This window comes from Electrona antarctica (genome assembly GCF_951216825.1).
Source record: "Electrona antarctica genome assembly, chromosome: 14".
Classification (NCBI taxonomy): domain Eukaryota; kingdom Metazoa; phylum Chordata; class Actinopteri; order Myctophiformes; family Myctophidae; genus Electrona; species Electrona antarctica.
Window position 1 is genome coordinate 1,188,517 of NC_136795.1, and position 17,409 is coordinate 1,205,925.

At 43.5% G+C, this 17,409-nt stretch overlaps 7 protein-coding genes across 7 annotated transcripts in view; 3 read left to right on the plus strand and 4 right to left on the minus strand.

The window, feature by feature from the left end:
• The window catches only part of LOC306936388 (histone H1.2-like), a gene marked incomplete at both ends in the record, with an annotated part of 31,556 nt that extends 15,894 nt beyond the window's left edge, over positions 1-15,662 (plus strand). The window contains one exon of the mRNA XM_079519881.1: positions 15,522-15,662. Within this exon, the coding sequence (XP_079376007.1) occupies positions 15,522-15,662 (141 nt within the window). The remainder of the gene's footprint in view (positions 1-15,521) is intronic.
• Positions 1,197-1,670, minus strand: LOC306936432 (histone H2B-like; the record flags this gene model as incomplete). Its single annotated transcript, XM_079519929.1, has 1 exon — positions 1,197-1,670. The coding sequence occupies exon 1, from the start codon at positions 1,569-1,571 to the stop codon at positions 1,197-1,199; it is 375 nt and encodes a 124-aa protein (XP_079376055.1). The 5' UTR covers positions 1,572-1,670.
• Positions 8,875-9,276, plus strand: LOC306936421 (histone H2A-like; the record flags this gene model as incomplete). Its single annotated transcript, XM_079519916.1, has 1 exon — positions 8,875-9,276. One exon carries the CDS (start codon positions 8,875-8,877, stop codon positions 9,256-9,258), a length of 384 nt encoding a protein of 127 aa, XP_079376042.1. The 3' UTR covers positions 9,259-9,276.
• LOC306936440 (histone H4) lies at positions 10,340-10,664 on the minus strand (the record flags this gene model as incomplete). The annotated part of the gene is made up of 1 exon (XM_079519937.1): positions 10,340-10,664. Exon 1 carries the CDS (start codon positions 10,649-10,651, stop codon positions 10,340-10,342), a length of 312 nt encoding a protein of 103 aa, XP_079376063.1. The 5' UTR covers positions 10,652-10,664.
• Positions 11,555-12,370, minus strand: LOC306936390 (histone H1-like). Its single transcript, XM_079519883.1, has one exon. The coding sequence runs from the start codon at positions 12,332-12,334 to the stop codon at positions 11,684-11,686; it is 651 nt and encodes a 216-aa protein (XP_079376009.1). The 5' UTR covers positions 12,335-12,370; the 3' UTR covers positions 11,555-11,683.
• Positions 14,004-14,509, minus strand: LOC306936205 (histone H3.2-like; the record flags this gene model as incomplete). Its single annotated transcript, XM_079519698.1, has 2 exons — positions 14,004-14,293; positions 14,494-14,509. 2 exons carry the CDS (start codon positions 14,507-14,509, stop codon positions 14,004-14,006), a joined length of 306 nt encoding a protein of 101 aa, XP_079375824.1.
• Positions 15,663-16,677: 1,015 nt separating the features above from the next.
• LOC306936047 (histone H4) lies at positions 16,678-16,989 on the plus strand (the record flags this gene model as incomplete). The annotated part of the gene is made up of 1 exon (XM_079519468.1): positions 16,678-16,989. The coding sequence occupies one exon, from the start codon at positions 16,678-16,680 to the stop codon at positions 16,987-16,989; it is 312 nt and encodes a 103-aa protein (XP_079375594.1).
• Positions 16,990-17,409: the final 420 nt, after the last annotated feature.

Here is a 17,409-nt window from a genome sequence, read left to right on the forward strand (position 1 = left end):
CCGTGTGTGTGTCCGTCCGTCCGTCTGTGAACAGCTAATCTCCGGCACCGTTAAGCCGGTCGATGCCAAATTTTGCACCCACACTCCCTGGATGCCAACGATGAACCTCTGCCCCAAAATTTCCAGAACGGCCTGTTATAGCGCCACCAGGAGGCCGCTTTGTGCAAAACAAGTTTTTGGACAGTACACCTACAGATTTTGTCTAAACATCAAGCAAATTGGTACAGAGTCTCTCTAGAGCCATTCAACGAAACGGGTCTTTCAGATTTCTCAGACTCCATCCTGATTGGCTAAGATTGGCTTCCAAAGTTCGCAGGAGTGCTCAGTTTCAAACAAAATGCTGCAAATCATGAACACATCATGTGATTTCCGTGAAATTGTGCACGCACATTCCCACTAGGCCGAAGAAATGCCAAATTAACATTTTCAACTCAGCCTCATGGTGGCACTATAACTGGCCGAAAAGTGTTTTTATCTCTAACTGCACGGATCTGTGGATAACTTTGTATGCCAACTCCCTAGAGGCCAAGGAAAAACCTTTGCCTGGATTTTTTCACATCTGCCCTTTATAGCGCCGACATATGTAAAACACATTTTCTAATATTACTCCTTTAAATTTTTATCCAAATGTCACACAAATCGGTACACATGCTCTTCATAGTCATGTGATCAAGACGGGTTTGTTTGATTTCTCATAATCCACCCTCATTGGCTACGATTGGCTTCTACACTTTTCAGGAGTAGCCCGTTTTGTACAACTCGCCACAACTACTCAACGCAGCGTCCGATTGTGGTGAAACTGTTCATGCATATTCCAACTAGGTTTTGGAAGAAATGACACTTGACAGTTTTCAAATCAGCCTCATGGTGGCGCTACAACAGGCCAGCTTTTGCCAAACATCAAACACACAATACTATCCTCCTGGTGGAGACCTGTGCACAGAAGGGCACTTTTTCTAGTTGCATATGAAATGTAAGAACTGCTGAATCTAGCCCAATGTGAAAGTTCCATGTCATCTGTGAGCACTGCAATTCACATTAATGTTGGATGACTGGCCTGGAAAAACTGGTATAGATGTAAAGCGCTGTAATAGTTGGTAATTTTGTTAATTTCTTATTTTATGTGGATCAACTCTTTGTTGGAAAAGATGGGTGGTCCTTAAAAGGACCGTTGTGTTTAGAGCAGACAGAACAGTTTACTTGGAGCTGGTGTACTTAGTCACAGCCTTGGTGCCTTCAGACACTGCGTGCTTTGCCAGCTCACCGGGGAGCAGCAGGCGGACGGCGGTCTGAATCTCCCTGGATGAGATGGTGGAGCGCTTGTTGTAGTGAGCCAGTTTGGAGGCTTCACCGGCGATGCGCTCAAAGATGTCGTTGACGAAGGAGTTCATGATGCCCATGGCCTTGGAAGAGACACCGGTGTCAGGGTGGACCTGCTTCAGGACCTTGTATATGTAGATGGCATAGCTCTCCTTCCTGGACTTTCTGCGCTTCTTGCCGCCCTTAGCTGCGGTCTTGGCGACGGCTTTCTTGGAGCCCTTCTTGGGCGCTGGTTTCGCTACTTCAGGCATGGTTCTTCCTTACAGAGTGTGTTAAAGAAGTAATTTATTTTAGGCGCTGCACCATGATTTATAGCATGCCTATGCAAATGAAGTATGCGACTACCACCACATGATTGGCTTCAGCTGTCACTGCTCATGTGACCCACAGAGCCTAGGAGGAGTCTCCCACACTGTCTTTGATTCTGTATAATGTTCTCCCGCCTGCCTGATATATTGTGTATTGTGATTGTCCCGCGGGCCGCTAACATAATAGACTACTATTGGCATTTATCATGATAATGGACATTTAGAGTAAATCTATATTTCTATAGTTCTAATTCCATGATCCAATTTAAATCCAGTTGTAACACTTTATATCAATGCACCACTTATACATATAGTAGTCAGTCAGTCCACTTACAAATAGACTTTTGATTGATAAATTGATTGATTGATTGATTTATTAACAGTTTGCAGAATTACAGTACATTTCAAGTACAACTCAATACAACAACTGTGAGTGGATGACACCATAAAGCATTACACTTGTTTACAATAGGGCCCACCATTTTCAATTCATCAAAACAATTTAGACTATATAGCTATATAGTCAAAACAGGAAATCATCATATAGGAGGTAAAAATGGAAATAAAAATATACAGTGAGGGGGAAAAGGGGTGGGTGGGGGAATTCAGATTTTACGGGGGCCAGTTTCGAATTGCAGCCATCCGAAGGTGCCCTTTGAGGGCGGTTTTGAAGGAGTCAAGGGATTCACATGTCTTAATGACTGTTGGTAAGGCGTTCCACATTTTGGTGGCATAGGAGCAAAATTAATTTAGAGTCTTGTTTGTGCCGAATCTGGGTTGCACATGGTTTGTTGAACTCCCTCTGGTGTTGTGGGTGTGGACTTCGTTGACATTAAGGAAGTATTTAGACAGGTACATGGGTATCTTGGTGGTGTATTGAATCTTGTGGACCAGACCCATTGCAAGATGCTGTACTCTGTCATCAACCCTAAGCCATTCCAGCCTGTCAAAGTGGGCAGGGGTGAGGTGGGTTCGGGGAGTGAGGCCAAGTAGTAGCCTGATAGTCGAAGAAACCTTGTGTGAGGGCTCCTGTTAGGGTCTTCAAGGTGTTTTTGTTGACCAGTGAGGAGATCCTGTATAGGAATCTTGTTCTTTGGTTGACTTTTTTTTTATTTTGTTGGTGGCCATTTTAGATTTGCCTCCAGGATGGAACCTAGGTAGGTAATTGCATATTTTCATGTGATAACATTGTCACCCACTCTAATCAATGTCATCATCAGCCTTGTTGAGATTACTATTTGATCCAAAGATAATGGATTCAGTTTTTCCCATGTGTAGAGATAGTTTGTTATCAGCGAGCCAGGTGCAGATTCTACAGAGCTTTTGATGAACTTCCTGAAACAAGTTATGTGGAATACGTCACATACAAGGTCAGGCCATATGAGAGGGGACACCTAAGATGTTTTTGCTGCCAGGAATATGGTCATGCTGAGGCAGTCTGCAGAGGTGTTAGGAAGTGTGGGAGATGTGGTGAGCTGTACTGGGTCCTGTAGTGTAGCTCACAAGAGCCAGAGTGCATGCACTGCAAAGGGAATTACTATACAGCTGAGCGGTGTCTTGATGGGAGGACCAGGTTTCACCTCCTGGTTGTTGTTACGAAACCCCTAGACAAAATAGTCTTATGACAGGTCTAGAGGCTAGGGTTTCACAACAATGTAAGAAAAAGGGATATCAAGCATTGGAGTTGCAAATAAACAGAGTCAACACAGGTTTAGAGTCACCAAAGGTGATGTGCTTTTTTACTCTTGATTTGAGGTATATTTACCTGTGGTCAAAATATATGCACGAAGCATATAATAAAGCAAAAACAATTAAGCCACTGCCAGGGGACACGGGTGTTGCCAAAATAACAAAAGAAGCAGCTAGGGAAACAAAAGACAGACTAACTAACTATCTAGACAATTAGTAAAACAAAAGCTTGCCTACCTAACTACTCTAACCAAAACTTAGTTAAAAATACATGTGGTGGCAAACACGCCTTACAAGTGTGCTTAACAAGGTTCTACCTACATGGTGCCTATATGTATAGAGGCCTCTGTCTTACCTGTCCCAAGGCAGGGCATATAGTATAGAATTTACATTAGTAGTAGAACAATACACTAAAACATAAGGTTTGCTCTGGGGTCAAAGGGGAACAAAAATGATGCAGCAGTGAGGTGTACTGGTTGAGAGAGTAAGCCAAGGTGGGACTCAGCCTTTTATAGGCAGCAGGTGGTGGTGATTGGATGAGGGAGGAGTCAGGTAACAGGCTGATTGACAGATGAGGTGACTGGGGACTTCAAACCTGCAGAGAATGAGAGAGTGGAGGGAAGGAGAGACAGGGGAGGAATACAGAGCAACCCTACACAAACTACACTACGTGGCACGTAACAGTTGTTTACCCCAAAAAATGTATTTTTAACTGAATGTTTGGTTTTGATGGTTTATGTGCTTACAAATAGACACACATGGCACACAAAGCATGGTGTCATATGCTTGCACACTTTACATATAAACTGTAACATTGATGTATTTATGACAAACAGCCTGTTTTTGAATGTTTTTCGAAGCCTTGAATATTGATGTACTGTGATACCTTGTAATTTGTGGAAATTCAATAAAATACTTTAAAATGGAACCACTATACAGGGGCATCAAAGTGTCCGAAAAGGATAAAGGAAGGAGATGCAAAGAGGAGCAGGGAGAATAATAAGGGAATATCATATGCACAAGCAGTGAAAGGAATGGAGGGAAATGATGCAAGGGCAACAAAACACACAATGGAAGAGGAAACAAACAGACATGGACAAGACATGATATGGACAAAATAAAGTTTCTCAGGTTTATCACAATGGTAATCAACTGTGTGGTGGAGATGCTCCCCGTAGCGGCTCGCATCCAGTTCAAAACCCTGGTGTTAGCCTACAGGGCAGTGAAAGGAACAGCTCCTTCCTACCTCCGGGCTATGGTCGATGCCTACACCCCTGCCCGACCACTTCGGTCTGCCACCTCGGGGCGACTGATTGCCTCGTCACTCAAGGGTCCTTCTGGCCGATCCACACGGTCACGACTCTTTTCTGTTCTGGCCCCACAGTGGTGGAATGAACTTCCCACTGATGTTAGGACAGCAGATTCACTGCCCATATTTCGCCGCAGGTTGAAAACCCACCTCTTCAGGAAACACTACCCTTCCTCTCTGCCTGACCTACTTGTTGTTAACTAGTTGTACGAACGCTTGTTTTCTATTGTTGTATTGTTTATTGGATCGTGTTTAGTCGATACACTTAATTGTTTTAGCTCATGCTCATTTGATTTAGCTATTTTGTCTCATCTGTTTAAGGAAATAGGTAGCTGATATATTGCACTTTTACCTTAGCGCTAGGTATACTCTTGGTTGCTTGTTTTTGCAGAAAATGCACTAAAGACTTCTGGTGATTAGTAGTTTTTGTTCCCTACCTATGTTGAATACACTTATTGTAAGTCGCTTTGGATAAAAGCGTCTGCTAAATGACTGTAATGTAATGTAATGTAATGTAATGTAATGTAAATAAATCAAAATGGTACTGGACACGGCTGGGAGATTTTTGGACATTAAGGACATAACTGGAGAGGATCTTGATTTCACACTGAGAGAAGGATTTGCACCCACTCAGACCACTGGGTCTGGGTAGAATAAATGGTAAATGGTGCATTTATATAGCACCTTTATCCAAGGCACTTTACATAGATTGTGCATTACATTCACCCATTCATACACAAATGGTGACAGAAACCATGCAAGGCACCAACCTGCACATCAGGAGCAATTAGGGGTTCAGTGTATTGCTCAAGGACACTTTGACACTAACTTTGGGGGTGCCCGGGTTTGAACTGGCAACCTTATGGTTAACCATCCAGGCACTCTACCCCTGAGCCACCACCACCAGCATGGAATATATCATGAGAAAGGGATCACTTTGGGTGTTTTTTTGTAAATATTAGTTGATAAATTCTGTTATTTTCGTCATGTCTGTTTAGTTATGTTAGTTTATGTGTTGTTTTGCTTCCCCTTATAATTTCACTCACTTCGGGAAGGGGTGTTTAGTTCTTGTATGTTAGGGTTCAGTTGTAGTTATATCCCTGTTATTGTGTCATTGATCTGGCCATCATTGCCTTTTATTTTGTTCACTTAATTAATCACCATTCTGTCATGTAAGTGTTCATTCCGTAATTCTGGGCTCATAGAGCCATGGACATGCTGGATGCAATCCTACCTGGAGGGGAGAGCACAGATGGTGGAAGTGAACGGAACACTGGGCCTCATGCGCCAACCGTTCTTAAGAAGTTCTTAAGAGGAAATTTGTTCTTAGACCCACTTAGGAAGTTTTTAAGAAGGTTTTGGGATCCCTCAATCTTTTCTTAGCTGTGATTTGTTCGTAGGTAAGAACAGAATCTACGCACACTGTGGAGCACTCTTAGGGTTCCTTTTTCGTTCTTAAGTGCAATCTGAAAACATAATGGAAAAACAGCGCCATCTGCATGATGCTCAAAGTTTGGTCTGAGGACCTCAAGGGGTCCTTGAGGAAGTTCCAGGCAGTCCACAGCAAAATATGGAACATTTTACCACTTTAATCCCATTTTATACTTTGAAAATAGCCAATCTACAAGCTCACAAACGCGTCCCATTACTGCCCATTTTGAGCTTGTAGATCGGCTATTTTCGAAACATTTTGATAAATCTTCAAAACATTTCCCTAGCAGAAAATATTTCATATGGGGGTCTGCAGAATGCATGTCAATTTGGGGGTCCTTGACATGAAAATGTTTGAGAACCACTGGTTTAGAGTTCACAACCCAACCCAAACAAACGCACCATACCCACCACATATAACCCCCCCCCCCCCCACCCGCCATCACCCCCCCCCCCCCCCCCCCCGCCCCAAGTTGACTATTGTGAGATAAATAATAAAATACATTCATGAATATTGAAAATATTGAAAATATGAAAATATGAAAATATGAAAATGTCTGTTCACTTCAGTACCTCCACAGTATTATTGATTTTTAATGTTTGGAGTCTGGTGTTCCACTATATTTAGACTTTAGTTTAGGTATTCTTGACTTCACTCAACTTTATTTCTATGTGTGAGGTCCTGTGATTTCTGTGTGCTGCAATCACACACAGGTGTGACTGCAGGCAAGGCCATGGAGTCATGCAAAACCACACCCACCTGGGTGAACACAGGTAGGAAAGTGAATTCCCAATGCCTTATATGGGATTGGTGGGGCGGTTCCCTATGGTAATTAGGATGCTAATTAGGATATGTGGGGCGTCTACCTATGATAATTTGAATGAACTGGCACACCCCTTCAAGTTACGAGGATTTGGATTCATCATCATAAGAACATGCTTACGAACAATTCTGCCTACTTAAGAACGTTTCATGAATCTGACTGGACTTCTCTTAGGAATTCACTTAGGAAGAAATGTAAGATGAAAAGTTAGGAACTTATTGGCGCATGAGGCCCACTGTCCCCCCCCTCCCAGTGAGCTGTGGCGTTCCACAAGGAAGCATACTAGGGTCTCTACTGTTCCTAATATATGTTAACGACATGACTTCAGCTTGTGACTGCAACTTGTTCCTGTTCGCAGATGACTCGGCACTGCTGGTCTCGGACAGGGACAAACTGCAGGTTGAAAATGCCCTCAGCTCTGAACTCGGTAGAATCTGCACCTGGCTCGCTGATAACAAACTATCTTTACACCTGGGAAAAACTGAATCCATTCTCTTTGGATCTAATAGTAATCTCAGCAAGGCAAATGGCTTCTTGGTTAGAGTGGGTGACAATGTTATCACACGTAAAGATGAAATTACCTACCTAGGTTCCATCCTGGAGGCTAATCTTTCCGGTGATAAAATGGCCACCAACGTAATCAAAAAAGTCAACCAAAGAACAAGATTCCTTTACAGGATCTCCTCACTGGTCGACAAAAACACCTTGAAGACCTTAACAGGAGCCCTTGTACAAGGCTTCTTTGACTATGCATGCACCTCCTGGTACCACAGCACCTCAAAGGCCCTTAAAACTAGGCTCCAGACCTCCCAAAACAAACTGGTCAGGCTCCTACTTGGCCTCACCCCCCGAACCCACCTCACCCCTGCCCACTTTGACAGACTGGCATGGCTTAGGGTCGGCGACAGAGTACAGCATCTTGCAATGGGTCTGGTCCACAAGATTCGATACTCCACCAAGATACCCATGTACCTGTGTAGATACTTCCTTAATGTTAACGAAGTCCACACCCACAACACCAGAGGGAGTGCAACGAATCATGTTCAACCCAGATTCGGCACAAACAAGGGACTAAATTCTTTTCGCTCCTATGCCACCAAAATGTGGAACGCCCTACCAACAGTCATTAAGACATGTGAATCCCTTGACTCCTTCAAAACCGCTCTCAAAGGGCACCTACGGATGGCTGCAATTCGAAACTGGCCCCCGTACAATCTGAATCCCCCCCCACCGCCCCCCCTTTTTTCCCCTCACTGTATATGTTTCTTTTCCCTTTTTACCTCCATTATGATGAATTCCTGTACTGTTCTTTGTCTATATAGAAGTGTCTATTTGTACGTCTCTAAATGTTTTGATGAATTGAACATGGTGGACCCTGTTGTAAACAAGTGTAATGCTTAATTGGGTCGTCCACTCACAGTTAACAGCCTTTGTATTGAGTTTGTGCTTGAAATGTACTGTAATTCTGCAAACTGTTAATACAATTTTCAATCAATCAATCAAAAAACATGGTTGTTGCCATTCTCTCTTCTTCTTCATGGGTTTTTTTGGTGGTTGGCATCCAAATAGCTGCATTACAGCCCCCTTCTGTTACTCTCAATTTCCTACTTACAGACTGTTTCTTTAATAAATCGTATCACTGAGCCTCTCGTGTTATCCTCTGCTGCACCAATTAAATCTCCCATACTCCATATGGGATACCCACCATACTCTCTCTTTGGTACTGTCTAGTCTCTCTCTCTCTCTCTCAGAGACACCGTTTATGGGCAGGAACCTCCTTCTTTGGGAGGAGCATTCACGCCACTAGCACTGATTGGACGGGAGCTCATACACACTCAGCCCGCGCTCTCATTCATTGGTGGGTCACACCGCCTCACATACAGACAATACTAGGCTGTGTGTTGTTGAAGATATAAAAGCTCTCGCGCGCCTCTCCTCAGCATATTTCTCAATTTTCTTCGAGATTTTACTCCAGAAATAAACCTACATCAAAATGAGCGGCAGAGGGAAAACCGGAGGAAAGACCAGGGCGAAGGCTAAGACCCGCTCATCCCGTGCCGGTCTCCAGTTCCCCGTTGGTCGTGTCCACAGGCTGCTGCGTAAAGGAAACTATGGCAAGAGAGTCGGTGCCGGAGCTCCAGTGTACCTCGCTGCGGTGCTCGAGTATCTGACCGCTGAGATCCTGGAGTTGGCTGGAAACGCTGCCCGTGACAACAAGAAGAGTCGTATCATCCCCCGTCACCTCCAGCTGGCCGTCCGCAACGACGAGGAGCTTAACAAACTGCTGGGTGGAGTGACCATCGCTCAGGGCGGTGTGCTGCCCAACATCCAGGCTGTTCTGCTGCCCAAGAAGACCGAGAAAGCCGCCAAGAAATAAATCTGCTGCATTCGTTTAACAAACCCCACAAAGGCTCTTTTAAGAGCCACCCACTATTTCCATGTAAAGGTTAATTTCCAATGTCTTTGAGGAGCACACAGTTTACTAGTTCCGTCGCTTAATATGAAACTGTAGTGTAAATAAGGCGGACTTTATATTTGTCTGCGTCAACAGCAGCCAAAAAGTAGTTAAATAAGGGACCCAAATAACTACTTTTAGATAAATGCATATTTTGCTTTGATCCTGTTATTACCCACATGAAAATTGTATTAACAGTTTGCAGAATTACAGTACATTCAAGCACAAACTCGATACAAAGGCTGTTAACTGAGTGGACGACCCAATTAAGCATTACACTTGTTTACAACAGGGTCCACCATGTTCAATTCATCAAAACATTTAGAGACGTACAAATCTATATAGACAAAGAACAGTACAGGAATTCATAATGGAGGTAAAAGGGGAAAAGAAACATATACAGTGAGGGGAAAAAAGGGGGGGCGATGGGGGGGGATTCAGATTGTACGGGGGCCAGTTTCGAATTGCAGCCATCCGTAGGTGCCCTTTGAGAGCGGTTTTGAAGGAGTCAAGGGATTCGCATGTCTGTATTCATAATACTATTACGTCTACATCAAATTTAAATAACGCAGACGATTTGTAACTTTATGGCCCATGTCTCCAGTTTGTACCAGTTATATACGCACGCTCAGCCACGTCCACACCCAACAGTATTGTTCAACTAGTCAAAGACTACTAAAAATTGTCAGATTGCAACAGACTAGTATTTTCAATCAGCACAAACCAGCCGGCCAATGAAACAATTTTGCCTATGCAAAGTCAGTACCTTGCTAACTATAAAAAGTCTTGAAAAGTGAAAAAGCTAGGTTATTGGAATTTTCAGAAAACGGCAGACTTAACTGTCGACGGATCATAGTAAAACATTTTGATAAACACTGTTTGACTAGTAAAGCACAAATCTTAAAAAGGTTCTACAAATTGTATAATGGAATCTGCTCTGTGGAGAAAGTGTGGGCGGCTCTTAAAAGAGCCTTTGGGTTGTTGGTAGACCAAGTCAGCGTTATTAACCTCCGAATCCGTACAGAGTGCGTCCCTGTCTCTTCAGAGCATAGACAACATCCATGGCGGTCACGGTCTTTCTCTTGGCGTGCTCGGTGTAGGTGACGGCGTCACGGATCACGTTCTCCAGGAAAACCTTGAGGACACCGCGGGTCTCCTCGTAGATCAGACCGGAGATACGCTTCACTCCGCCACGGCGAGCCAGACGGCGGATAGCGGGCTTGGTGATTCCCTGGATGTTATCACGAAGCACCTTGCGATGACGCTTGGCGCCTCCTTTTCCAAGACCTTTTCCTCCCTTCCCTCTTCCTGACATTTTTAGTTCAGCTGTAGTTGCAGTTAGAAAACTGAGTGATTTGAGAGCTCAGAGACTTGCCCTTTTATGTGTGTTCGGAGGACGTAAGGGAGGACAGGCAGAGCGAGCTGCGTGGGCGTTACTAACCCCGACAGGCAGAGCGAGCTGCGTGGGCGTTACTAACACCGCCCCCCACCTCTCTCTCTCTCACACACACACACACACACACACACGCACGAAAACTATCTATATTCTATATCATATTATAGAATCTAGCCTCGACGAATTTATGCAAAGACTAAACTATGTTATTTCGATAGCATGTATAATGTACTATATAGACACAGCACTCTATAGTGTATACTCATAGGTTCATTGACTGTACAGATATTCTACTGTTACAGTTATTTTCTCATCCTTGATGACTATTTTCATGCATTTGATGAATTTGTGAGATATAGGCAGAACACATGATACATGTCTAACTTGGCAATTTCAATATGAGGTGGACGTGTTACCTGTTTTTCTCTTTAGTTGTTTTGCTATTACATTTGTAATGGCACTACTCAATTTAAATGCTATTTCGGGTTACAAAACAGTGGTTATGGCCATAGCAAAACAGTGCTTCACAAATTGTCAATATTTATTAGGGGTGGGGGGGATTTGCAAAATGTTATTTATCTATCTGAATGTATTGATTTTATTACGTGGGTAACTTTGATATATTAATCTGATGACATGTAGCCTTTATCTGATGTAATGTAATACCACGCCTTGAATATTTTGTTGTACTGTGATATTTTGGATCAGAGCATCATATAGGCCAGCAGCCGAAATGATATTTGCAAAACATAATATTATCAATACATATTTTAGAAAGGGTCCATAGTTTTGCTCGTAAGGCATACGAAAATGTATAAAGCCATAAACTGGTTATTATTCCAGTGCCAACATGTGACCATGACGTAAAAAGTGAGGATAGTATACTCTTATAAAATAATGTGGTTGGCTCTTAAAAGAGCCTTTTGTGGGTATAAAGATGGAGCAGGCAGTTTACTTCTTTTTGGGAGCAGCCTTCTTTGCTGCCTTGGGTTTGGCGACCTTCTTGGCTGGAGCTTTCTTGGCTGCTGCGGGCTTCTTAGCCACTTTCTTGGGGCTCTTGGCGGCCTTCTTCGGGCTTTTGGCCACTACTTTCTTGGCGGCAGGCTTCTTGGCTTTCTTGGGTGATTTCTTTGCGGCTGCGGGCTTCTTAGCTGCCGCCTTCTTGGGCTTCTTAGCCGCTACGGGTTTCTTGGCTGCAGCAGGCTTCTTTGCTTTGACTGCTTTCTTAGCAACAGGTTTCTTTACCTTCACCGCTTCTGCCTTGTTCATCTTGAAAGAGCCGGACGCGCCGGTGCCTTTGAGCTGGACCAGGGTGCCTTTAGCGACCAGGCTCTTGACGGCGATCTTGACGCGGGTTTTGTTCTTCTCCACATCGTAGCCACCGGCAACAAGAGCCTTCTTGACCGCAGCCAGAGACACGCCGCTCCGCTCCTTGGAGGCAGACACGGCCTTGACGACCAGCTCAGCGACGCTGGGGCCGGTCTTCTTGGGTCTGGGTGCTGCCTTCTTCTTGGCGGCCTTGGCCGGTGACGGAGCTGGTGCTGGTGTCTTCTTGGCGGCCTTGGCCGGTGACGGAGCTGGTGCTGGTGCGACTTCTGCCATTATAGTCTCGGATAGTAGGTTGTTGCTGTTCCTTCTCTCAAGTAAACTCTCAAAGACTGATGCTGAACGCTCTGAAGGGGCTGGACTTAAACACCACATGAGAACCATGTAGAGTCAACACACACACAGGCCCTCTTCTCTTGTGCCACTTGTGTTTTCTCCTCGACTAAAACAAGTTATAACAAACTACTGTGTATATTATTTAATGCGACAAAGAGCTGACCAGTTAACACACATGTGCCTTTCTGTCATGAATATATCTAAGATGAAAGCAGTGCACTCCTTTTTAGTAATAACCTCAAAACATCACCTGTCTACAGTCAGATCAAAGTGTTGCCTTTGTCATTTTTCTTCTAAAATATTGTAAACTATGTTCTAATAACAACAATACTCACAATCAATTTAGTAGACAGTCCTGGTGACGCAATACCATAAACTATGATTTTGTTATGTCATCCGTTTTGCTATAAATATAAGGTTTTCTGACCACAGTAAACACACTCCCGTTCAAGGAAAGCCTGATGATGGAGTTGATCCCAATTTCCAATGACAAAATGCCAGCTGTTGGAAAACTTGGCTAATTTTGGACAAATAACTCACTGTGTGATCAGAAAACTAAGAGTGTTTAAATCTTCTATAAACTGTATATGTATATTTGATTATGGAGACACTTCTCAGGTAGTCCTAGATACTTCATGATGTGCCATGCTGCAAAGCAAATGTACTCATTGTACTCTGTATAAAATGTATGCATTTAGCAGACACTCTTAATCCAGAGCAATTTATATTAAACTTACCAAAAGAATGGCAATACATCACATACATAGAAAGTAGTAAATGCGTAAGCTAAGAACGTAACAGTGGAATATCTATATAATGACACTATACATACAGTATAAACTATACGTATACTATACTATGCTATACTATAAAGTGCTGTGGCTACATACAATACAATTCTAGTGTTGTCTACATAACATGCTAACATAAATCTCCCACTACTGTGCACATGTGAGTTAAGAGTCTAAAACACAGCTGAACTTAGACAACACATTTAACACACCATTAAAATAAATCTCCCCCAATACTAGAAACATGTTCAACGCTCAACCCCCACCTCCACTTTGAGAAGCAAACGCTGATAGACATGCAGATTATATTTACACCAAAACTCTCCTCTCTGCATTTGTACAGAAGAGTCTCATTCCAGGACTATACCGGTATGAATATCTGCTGGTTTTGGTGTGAAGCATCATGATGAGTTCAACACAATGGAACAATGCCTCCCCTCCCACACAGGGTGGTTCTTTATGTGAGTGATTGAGGTGATTTAAATCACACATAAATCAAATTATTTTAGTTAGATGCATTATGATTACGGATTAACAAATTAAATCAGTAAACTCAGACCGAAAAACAACCATAGGCTATATATATATATGAATAAAATGCAATAATAAAATAATTAGTTATTATGGATACCAGGTATGTTAAATATGGTATATATCCTCTGAATGTAGACACAATACACACTATGACCATTTGTAATAAATTTGATTATCAGTTATGGGCTTATTGTGCATCTATTAAAAGGAACAATTTCTCTTCAAATAACACATTTGGTGGCTCTTAAAAGAGCCGTTGTGGGGTTGTGACAGGAACAGATAGTCTAAGCACGTTCTCCGCGGATACGACGGGCCAGCTGGATGTCTTTGGGCATGATGGTCACCCTCTTGGCGTGGATGGCGCACAGGTTGGTGTCTTCAAACAGACCGACCAGATAAGCCTCGGCCGACTCCTGGAGAGCCATGACGGCGGAGCTCTGGAAGCGCAGGTCCGTCTTGAAGTCCTGGGCGATCTCCCTCACGAGGCGCTGGAAGGGCAGCTTGCGGATCAGCAGCTCGGTGGATTTCTGATAACGAAGGATCTCCCTCAGAGCCTGACGGATTTCGTCTTGATCTGATTTCGTCAAAAAATAACACACCGGGACGGTAACGGTGAGGCTTCTTCACACCACCGGTTGCCACACCGGCGCGCTCTTACTGATCACAGTAAGTTATTTGTCCAAAATGTGCCAAGTTTCCCAACAGCTGTCATTCTGTCATTGGAATTTGAGATCAACTCCACCACCATGCTTCCTTGAACTGGAGTGTGTTTACTGTGGTCATAAAACATTATATTTATAGCAACATGGATGACATAACAAAAGTATAGTTTATGGTATTGCGTCACCAGGAATGTCTACTAAATTGATTGTGAGTATTGTTGTTATTACAACATAGTTTACAATATTTTAGAAGAAAAATGACAGAGGCAACACTGTGCTCTGACTGTAGACAGGTGATGTTTTGAGGTTATTACTAAAAAGGAGTGCACTGCTTTCATCTTAGATCATGACAGAAAGGCACATGTGTGTTAACTGGTCAGCTCTTTGTCCCATTGAATAATATACACAGTAGTTTTTATAACTTGTTTTACAAGTTTTACAAGTGGCACAAGAGAGAAGAGGGCCTGTGTGTGTTGACTCTAAATGGTTCTCATGTGGTGTTTAAGTCCAGCCCCTGCAGAGCGTTCAGCATCAGTCTGTGAGAGTTTACTTGAGAGAATGAACAGCAACAACAACAACCTATCGGAGACTGGATGTTCTCACGAAGGACCTTGCGAAGCACGCGGTCCCTGGACCTGGTGCGACCTGGTGATCCGGCTCCCTGGTGCTCCCTGGAGCAGCGCGGTCCCAGTGGGCCTGGGACCGAGTCTACTCAGTCTAGCACCAGCTCCGTCACCAGCCAAGGCCGCCAAGAAGAAGGCACCACCCCGACCCAAGGGGTCGCTCAGCGTCGCTGAGCTGGTCGTCAACGTCGTGTCCACCTCCAAGGAGCGGAGCGGTGTGTCCCTAGCTGCGGTCAAGAAGGCTCTGGCTGCTGGAGGCTACGATGTGGAGAAGAACAAGGCCCGCGTTAAGATCGCTGTCAAGAGCCTGGTCGCTAAAGGCACCCTGGTCCAGCTTGCGTCCGGCCTGAACGGCTCTTTCAAGATGAACGAGGCAGAAGCGGTGAAGGTAAAGAAACCTGCTGCTAAGAAAGCAGTCAAAGCAAAGAAGCCTGCTGCAGCCAAGAAACCCGCAGCGGCTAAGAAGCCCGCAGCCGCCAAGAAATCACCCAAGAAAGCCAAGAAGCCTGCCGCCAAGAAAGTAGCGGCCAAAAGCCCGAAGAAGGCCGCCATGAGCCCCAAGGAAGTGGCTAAGAAGCCCGCAGCAGCCAAGAAAGCTCCAGCCAAGAAGGTTGCCAAACCCAAGGCAGCAAAGAAAGCCGCTCCCAAAAAGAAGTAAACTGTCTGCACCATATTTATACCCACAAAAGGCTCTTTTAAGAGCCAACCACATTATTTTACAAGAGTATCCTATCTTTACTTTATTTAGAAATTATGTAATGGTCACTGGAATAACAACCAGCTTAAAATGTTTGCCTTTATATTACAGGCCCTTGCATAAAATATAATTATTGCAAAGTTGATTTGTTGCTAAAACAATTCTGCTGCTGCCCTATCTATGCTGATGTTCTCATCAAAAAATAAAACTAGTTACTAGTCAAACATGCTCATACCTAATGAATATTGACACATGTGAATCCACCTTTGCTATTGCCTTTGGCCAGTGGTTCTGGTTCAATGTTTTGTTCTAAATGTAATGGTAGGCTATACAAGGGGAAATAACGGTAACCTAGTAACCCGTCCACCTTTACATCATCAGAATTATCTCATTGTGCAATAAATTGCATGAAGTCATGAAATGTAGAAATAAATTTGACCCAGAGCAAATTTCACAAATGCATTTTGTAACACTGAAATGTATACATGATTACAGGTTCAATTTCAATGTAGGTGGTAACATAGTAATACATCAAATGCAATCAAGGATCAAAAACACAACATCTGTCTAACAGTAGAATATCTGTACAATGAACCTATGATTTTACACTAGAGTGCTATATATCTACAGTACATGCTATCAAAATTACATTATTTAGCTGTTGCATACGCATGTAAGGTCATCAAGGCTAACAATATTTGTTGTCAAACAAAAAAAATATATATAAAAAAAAAATATATATGTGTACTTTAGGAATACATCACATACATATTAATACATTATTATATGACATAGATAGAGCAGTTGACTATATAGCAGAGTGTGTGTGCGTGTGTGTTGCGGAGTTAGTAACGCCCACGCAGCCCCAGCTCGCTCTGCATGTCCTCCCTTACGTCCTCAGAACACACATAAAAGGGCAAGTCTCTGAACTCTCAAATCACTCAGTTTTCTAACTGCAACTACAGCGCAACTAAAAATGTCAGGACGAGGGAAAGGAGGAAAAGGTCTTGGAAAAGGAGGCGCCAAGCGTCATCGCAAGGTCCTTCGTGATAACATCCAGGGAATCACCAAGCCCGCTATCCGCCGTCTGGCTCGCCGTGGCGGAGTGAAGCGTATCTCCGGTCTGATCTACGAGGAGACCCGCGGTGTCCTCAAGGTTTTCCTGGAGAACGTGATCCGTGACGCCGTCACCTACACCGAGCACGCCAAGAGAAAGACCGTGACCGCCATGGATGTTGTCTACGCTCTGAAGCGACAGGGACGTACTCTGTACGGATTCGGAGGTTAATAACGCTGACTTGATCTACCAACAACCCAAAGGCTCTTTTAAGAGCCGCCCACATGCGCTATACAGAGTTTATTCCATTCAAGTAGGCAATGTCTGTTTGTGAGCCATGATTCATGGACTGACAGTGATTACGTATTCTTGCATGTCAACCGTGTACATCATAGTCCCGCATTTAAATGTCTTACTTTTATTTGTATATAATTTGCGACACCACGCTCGATCTAGTCCCCAGCGCCTGTTAAGGGTTAGATCCGTTGGCCTGAAGCCATGACTCACCATGCCACGTTTTATAAAAGATTATATAATGCCAAAACTATTGCAGATTTAACATGCAAGAAACATGCACAAATATCACGCGAATATGAAATATAACTAGTGCAAATTATATGATAAGATAAAGATGCAATATATGTAATATAT